This window comes from Coffea arabica, chromosome 6e (assembly GCF_036785885.1).
Source record: "Coffea arabica cultivar ET-39 chromosome 6e, Coffea Arabica ET-39 HiFi, whole genome shotgun sequence".
Classification (NCBI taxonomy): domain Eukaryota; kingdom Viridiplantae; phylum Streptophyta; class Magnoliopsida; order Gentianales; family Rubiaceae; genus Coffea; species Coffea arabica.
The window spans coordinates 57,126,030-57,132,998 of record NC_092321.1 but is presented as its reverse complement, the minus strand read 5'-3'; the positions used below and the strand labels follow the sequence as shown (position 1 = coordinate 57,132,998).

The window sequence follows — 6,969 nt, the reverse complement described above, 5'->3', positions numbered from 1 at the left end:
TACAGAGGCGATCTTTGATGACCTTGCCGACAAGGTGGCTGCGGAGGCGGTTGATGACGAGACCGCTTCGTCGGTGCGCATGCAGCAGGAGCAGGTTGCAATATTAGAATTGAATCTTTCTCCACGCAAAGCTGCTCCACCCTTGGCGGCCATGGAGGCGCTTAAACGCCGGCGAGGCGACTTGAAACAGAGGTAGCCTGGGGTGGTCGCGGCCCCGCCAGGTTTTCCCCCTCACTCTTCTTCTTTTCCTTTACGTGATGTTTAAGTCATTGTTTTGGAATGTTCGGGGTTTAGATAACTCCATCACTATAGCTCGTTTACGTAAGTTGCGTCTATTGCATGAATTTTCCTTGTTAGGGGTCTGTGAACCCAAAATGGATGCTTCTCGTTTTGATTGGATTCGCCAGAGGTTGGGCTTTGATGGTTGTTGTCCTACCAATGATGGCCGCCTTGTTGTTTTTTACTCTAGTGAATTTTCTTGTTCTATTGTGTGTCAATCTTCTCAGTATTTGGCCCTCCGCGTGACGCACTCTCAGATGAGTACTGAGGTGGTTGGGGTCTTTGTGCATGCGGCCTGCTCAGTCAGTGACCGCCGCGAGCTTTGGGCGGACTTACGTGCTTTGCAGGTGTTGGGTCTTCCTCTTCTCTTTCATGGTGACTTTAATGTAATCTTGTATGCGGAGGAGAAGAGAGGAGGTCGGCCTTTTCGCAGGGCTTAGTCGGAGGACTTCCATGCTTTCATTCAGGATTTGGACTTAACAGATGTGGGATTCTCTGGGAACCAGTTTACGTGGTGTAATAATCGTCAGGGTAGGGCGCGGGTCTGGAAGCGGTTGGATCGAGTCCTGGTTGATCGCGACTGGTTGGGTAGTGGTGTGGTGCCTTCGGTTCATCACTTGGCGCGCACTGCTTCTGATCATTCTCCGTTGCTGGTTTCTTACTTGATTTCAAGCTCGTCATCTCCGAGGAGCTTCCGGTTCCAAGATGTTTGGCTTCGGCATGCTAGTTTTAAGGGCGTTGTTCAGGAGGCCTGGCTCTCTGGTAGCACTGGCCGACCGATGCGACGCTTCTTGCATAAGTTGAAGGCGGTTAAGGCGGCTTTGACTGTTTGGAACAAAAATGTTTTCGGTAACGTGTTCGATGCCGTAAAACAGGCCGAGGAGGAGGTTGCTCAGTTGGAGGCTGAGGCGGCGGCCCGACCATCCCCGGAAGTGGACTTGTGGCTGGTGCAGGCTTCGTCGGTCTTGAAGGAAGCTTTGTTGCGTCAGGCCATCTTCTGGCGGCAGAAATCGAGGTTACGTTGGCTGAAGGAGGGAGATGCCAATTCTAAGTTTTTTCACTCTTATGTGCGTCAACGCAGGGTAAAGGTTCGTATTCATCGGCTTCAGACTTCCTCTGGTGCGTGGACTGATGATGTAGGTTCTATTCATGCGATGGCAGAGACTTTCTTCTCTGACTTGTTTACCCAGGGGCCACTGGATCAGGTGACGGGGGATGAATTGTCTCGAATCCCGACAATTTTGTCGGAGGATGATATTCTGGATTTGGAACGGCTTCCTACTGCTGAGGAGGTTCGAGGGGCGGTCTTCTCTTTGGATAGGGACAGTTGCTCAGGCCCGGACGGGTTCCCAGGGTCCTTTTATCAGGCTTGCTGGGATATTATAGGAGGGGACCTCTCAGATGCAGTCGCGGATTTCTTTGTTGGTGCTGATCTCCCGTGTGGAATTTCGGCCACTTTGTTGGCCTTGATTCCTAAACAGTCGGCCCCTAAGACCTTCGCCGATTTTAGGCCGATTAGTCTCTGTAATTTCTCGAACAAGATTATTTCCAAGATTCTTGCGGCTCGGCTGGAAAAAGTTCTACCCCGACTCATTTCCCCTCAGCAAAGTGGTTTTGTTAAGGGAAGGGCCATTTCTGATAACATTCTGCTTGCTCAGGAGATGATTTCTAGGATTGGGAGAAAGGTCCGGGGTTCTAATGTGGTTTTGAAACTGGACATGGCCAAGGCCTATGACAGGGTATCGTGGATGTTTCTGCTATCTGTTATGCGGAAATTCGGGTTTGGTGAGGTTTGGTTGGACATGGTTTGGCATTTGGTTTCCTCCTGTCATTTTTCAGTGTTGATCAATGGTGGTCCGGTCGGGTTTTTTAGGTCCACTAGGGGTTTGCGGCAGGGTGATCCGCTGTCTCCAGCGCTTTTCATCATTATGGCGGAGTTCCTGTCCCGCGGTCTGGAGTCTCTTCCGCTCTCTAGTGGTTTCATCCCTTATTCGGTTCCTTCGGGAGGGTCCCCCCCTGTGCATCTGGGGTATGCGGACGACGTTATTATCTTTTGCAATGGGGGGCGGGCTTCGGTGCGGAAGGTCATGGGTGTTTTAACTGATTATCAGCGAGTGTCTGGTCAGCTGGTTAATGCCTCGAAGAGTTGTTGTTTACTCTCTAAGAAGGTTTCTGGTCTTCGCAGTCGGAGGGTTGCGGAGGAAACGGGTTTTGCTCGTAAGTCTTTGCCTATCACGTATTTGGGGTGCCCCTTGTATGAAGGTCGGCGATCTAAGTCCTTGTTTGCTGGGATCATAGATAAAGTTCAGGCTCGTTTGCTGTCCTGGCAGAATCGGTGGCTTTCCATGGGGGCGCGGCTGATTCTTATTCGGCATGTGCTTACGTCCATTCCAGTTCACTTGCTTGCAGTCTTGGAGCCCACTCGAGGGGCAATTTGGGAGATTGAGAGGATGTTTGCGCGGTTTTTTTTGGGGGATAACCATTTTCACTGGTGTGGTTGGTCTAAGGTGTGTTTCCCTGTGGAGGAGGGGGGCCTAGGGGTTAGATCTTTGCAGTCTATTTCTAAGGCCTTCTCTTGTAAATTGTGGTGGCGCTTTCATCAACAGGACTCTCTGTGGGTGAGGTTTTTGTCTAGTTTGTACCTTCGGGGAGGTCATCCTAATCAGGTGGTGGTTGGTCCGCCGCGTTCGGCGATTTGTCAGCGGTTGTTCCAAGTTCGTGAGCAGATGGAATTACAGATCCGTTGGGACGTTTCTCTGGGAGATTGTTATTTCTGGTGGGATAATTGGAGCTGTTTGGGCCCCCTTGGCTGGCGGTTTCCAGACCTTTCTTCCGACCAGAAGGTTAGTGACTTTTGTGTTCAGGGGAGTTGGGACTGGGTTTGTCTCTCGTCTTTCCTTCCTACGGAGATTTTGGAGGTGATGGGGGAGACTTTTATGTGTTTTGGGGATCTGCCAGATCAGCCTTGTTGGCAGTTGGCATCCTCGGGCTCTTTCTCCACGGCCTCGGCTTACCAGCTGGTCCGTCGGGCTGGAGTGAAGTCTCTGGTCTTCCGGTCGCTGTGGGATTCCTCCATTCCACTTAAGGTTTCCTGTTTTGCATGGCGTTTGTTTTCCGGTAGGTTGCCTTTGGATGATGTGTTACGTACTCGGTGCCGGTTTGCGGGGCCCTCCCAGTGCCCGTTGTGCTTGGCTGCTCAAGAGACGGCTGATCATTTGTTTTCCTCCTGCCTGGTGGCCCAGGCTGTCTGGTCATTTTTTGAGTATCGGTTGGGGATTCCGATGGCTTCTTGCGGCTATCGGACTAGATGTATGACCTGGTGGTCTCAACCTGTGAGTAAGATGTCGATTTGGTGGTTGTACAGGATTTTGTCATTGATCATTCTTTGGTTTTTGTGGAAGACTTCGAATAAATGGCGCTTCGATGGCATTAAGTGGTATGTCCAAACCTTGTGTTACTCTATATCTCATGAGCTTTGGCTTATTTGTTCTGTCAAGTTTCCTGGGCGTTCACTTCCGCCTGAATTTGGGGGACTTGTGTCCGCCATCTCGGGGATCCAGCGCCCCTTAAGTTCTACTTTGGTTAGTTGGGAATTCCCGCAGAATGGGTTTGTCAAGCTTAATACTGACGGGTCCTCCTCATCTACGGCCGGTGCTAGTGGTATTGGTGGGATTCTCCGACGGTCCGATGGATCGTTCCTTGGAGCGTTTGCGGCCAAGTTACCGCTGGTGGACTCTTTGCAGGCGGAGGCGTATGCAATGCTTCATGGACTCCAACTGTGCCAGCAGATGGGTTTCTCCATGGTCCAAGTTGAGTCTGACTCGCAGGTTTTGGTTCGTGTGGTGGCAGGGAGTTTTTCGATTCCGTGGGCGGTACGGCCGCTGATTAGAGCGATTCGAGCAATTTTGCCGTTGGGGGTTCGTCTCTCCCACTGTTTCCGGGAGGCGAATACGGTTGCTGACTCTCTGGCTGCTGTGGGCGTTGCTTGTAGCGGGCACTTGGATTATCCCACTTTGTCTTCTCTTCCACGCTTGTCTAGGTCCTTCTTTGTTTTAGATAGGGAGCAGGTTCCCAATTTCCGTTTCTCGCTTCGTAGATAGGTTTTGCTTGTTGGCTTTTTGTTTTTGTGCTTTAGCTCCTTGTTCTTTGGTTGTTTCTTAATAAAAGGGCGTATTGCCCGTCTGCCAGATATGATTGGCAGTTTAAAAAAAAAAAAATAGGGGACAAGGAGAACTACGTTGTAAAACTGAGGTTAATCCAAGAGAGCATGTTAAGGCTACTACTTTACATAGCTGTAGGTAATTGAGTGAACCTCAAGTTGTTAGGGAAGAAAAAGAACAAGAAGGTGAGAGAAAAGAAAAGGAGATGAGTGAGGAGGTAATAAGGAGTGAAGGGCACAAAAATAAAGGAAAAGAGTTGATGAGTGAACCTTCATATTTCAAAACTATTCCTATCCCACCATCGATACCATCCCCTGAAAAATTGAGGCAATTAAGGGTTGATAAGAAATTTGAAAAGTTTTTGAAGATTTTTAAACATTTGCATATTAACATTCCCTTTGTTGATGCAATTTTGCAGATTCCTTCCTATGGAAAATTTTAAAAGAAATTATGACCAAGAAGAGGAAGTTGGAAGATTATGAGACAATTGCATTGACTGAGGAGTGCAATGCTATCATCCAGAATAAATTGCCACCTAAATTGAAATATCCGAGAAGCTTCTTCATCCCTTACACCATTGGTAATGTCGAATTTTCTAAAGTTTTATGTGATTTGGGTGCTAATGTCTCTTTAATCCCTTTGACCATGGTTAGACAATTAGGGTTAAGTGAGTTGAAACACACTAACATTTCATTGCAGCTAGCAGATCATTCTATTAGGTATTCAATGTGTATTCTAAAGAATGTACTTATCAAAATAAAAAATTTTATCATCCCAATTGACTTTGTTATATTAGATATGCAGGAGGATGTTAGCATGCCTATTATTTTAGGTAACCATTTTTGGCAACTGCAAGTACAATCATTGATGTTAAGTGAGGTAAGCTAAAATTCCAAGTTGGTGGGAAGAAGGTAGAATTTCACTTCAGCCAAACGAAAAAATATCCTTCTTGTGCTAACCATGTTTATTCCATTGGAATTATTGAAAAGCTAACCAGAGAGATGATTCCAGTGAATCTTGACTATGATTCTCTTGAGTTTTGATTAAATGGCATAGGTATGCAAGAGAAAGAGGTGGAAGAGATGGCCAAGTACTTAGACGTTCAAGTACCTTACAAGAGAGGCAATTCATATGAGAGCCTAGGAGTCAGTAAGGAACTTCCATCACCATCGGAGGAACAAGCGCCAAGGTTTGAATTCAAGCCATTTCCAAAACACCTTAAGTATGCCTTCCTTAGAGAGAATGAGACATTGCCGGTAATTGTGAATGCTGAGTTGAATATGGAGCAACTTGAGAAGTTTCTTAGAGTTTTGAAGAAATATTTAAGGGCTATAGGATGGACTATCTCCGATATTAAGGGTATTAGCCCCATGATATGCATGCACTGAATCTTGAAACTGATGATTGAGAGTCAAAGGTGGCTAAATCTAAATATGAAGGAGGTGGTAATATTAGAAATTCTCAAATGGTTGGACGCAAGTATAATTTTTCCTATTTCAGATTGCATTTGGGTAAGTCCTATACATGCAGTGCGAAAAAAGGGGTGGAATCACTATAATTTGTGGTAGAAATGATGAATTGATTCCTTTTAGACTTGTGGTAGGATGGAGAGTGTGTGTAAATTATAGAAAGATTAACTCTGCTACTAGAAAAGATCATTTTTCCTTACCTTTTTCTTGATTAAATTTTGAAAAGATTAGCAAATTATGAATTTTATTATTTTCTTGATGGTTTCTTAGGGTATAACCACATAATCATTGCTCCTGAAGATCAAAAAAGACTACATTCACTTGTTCTTATGACACATTTATTTTTAGGAGGATGCCTTTTGGGTTATGGACTGTCCCCACTACATTTCAACATTGCATGATGTTTATTTTCTCAAACTCAGATTATAACGAGGAAATTATAAAAATTTTTATGGATGATTTCTCTGCTTTTGGATCTACTTTTGATAATTGTCTTAATAATTTGGATCTAATTTTGTAAAGATGTAAAGAACAAATCTTGTTCTTAATTGGGAGAAGTGCCATTTCATGGTTAGAGAAGGGATCATTTTAGGGTACAAAATTTCTCCCAAGAGTATTGAGATTGACAAAGCTAAGGTTAAGATTGATAAGTGTATATTTTGAGTGTTTTAAATGTGTTTTTTTTATTTATTTTGAAGCGTTTTAATTATTTTTATAAATAATTAATTTGGTTTCTAGTGAAAATATGCATTTTATAGTTTGAGTATCAAAAGTTGCATTTCTATGGATTTTAATGATGAAAACTTTATGTTTTCGTAGGTTTAATGATTCAGTCATCAAATGGAGTGAGTTGAGAAAATAATTGGATAATTGTTGATTATTTGAAGTAGTTTTAAAGATAATATGAAGTGTAATAGATGAAATGCAATCAATAGTAAAGAAATAGAGTTTTTCAGCTTGACACCTATTGGTATTTCGACTATATCTTGAGTTATAAGTATTGGATCGAGGTAATTCTTATACCATTTTGAAACTAACACATCGCTCTATATTTGCTATGA

At 44.6% G+C, this 6,969-nt stretch overlaps 1 protein-coding gene across 1 annotated transcript; it reads left to right on the top strand.

Annotated features, from left to right (window-relative positions):
• Nucleotides 1-374: 374 nt before the first annotated feature.
• On the top strand, nt 375-5,827 carry LOC113696851 (uncharacterized). The gene is made up of 5 exons (XM_027216235.2): nt 375-665; nt 747-4,346; nt 4,415-4,577; nt 4,858-5,019; nt 5,496-5,827. Exons 1-5 carry the CDS (start codon nt 375-377, stop codon nt 5,825-5,827), a joined length of 4,548 nt encoding a protein of 1,515 aa, XP_027072036.2.
• Nucleotides 5,828-6,969: the final 1,142 nt, after the last annotated feature.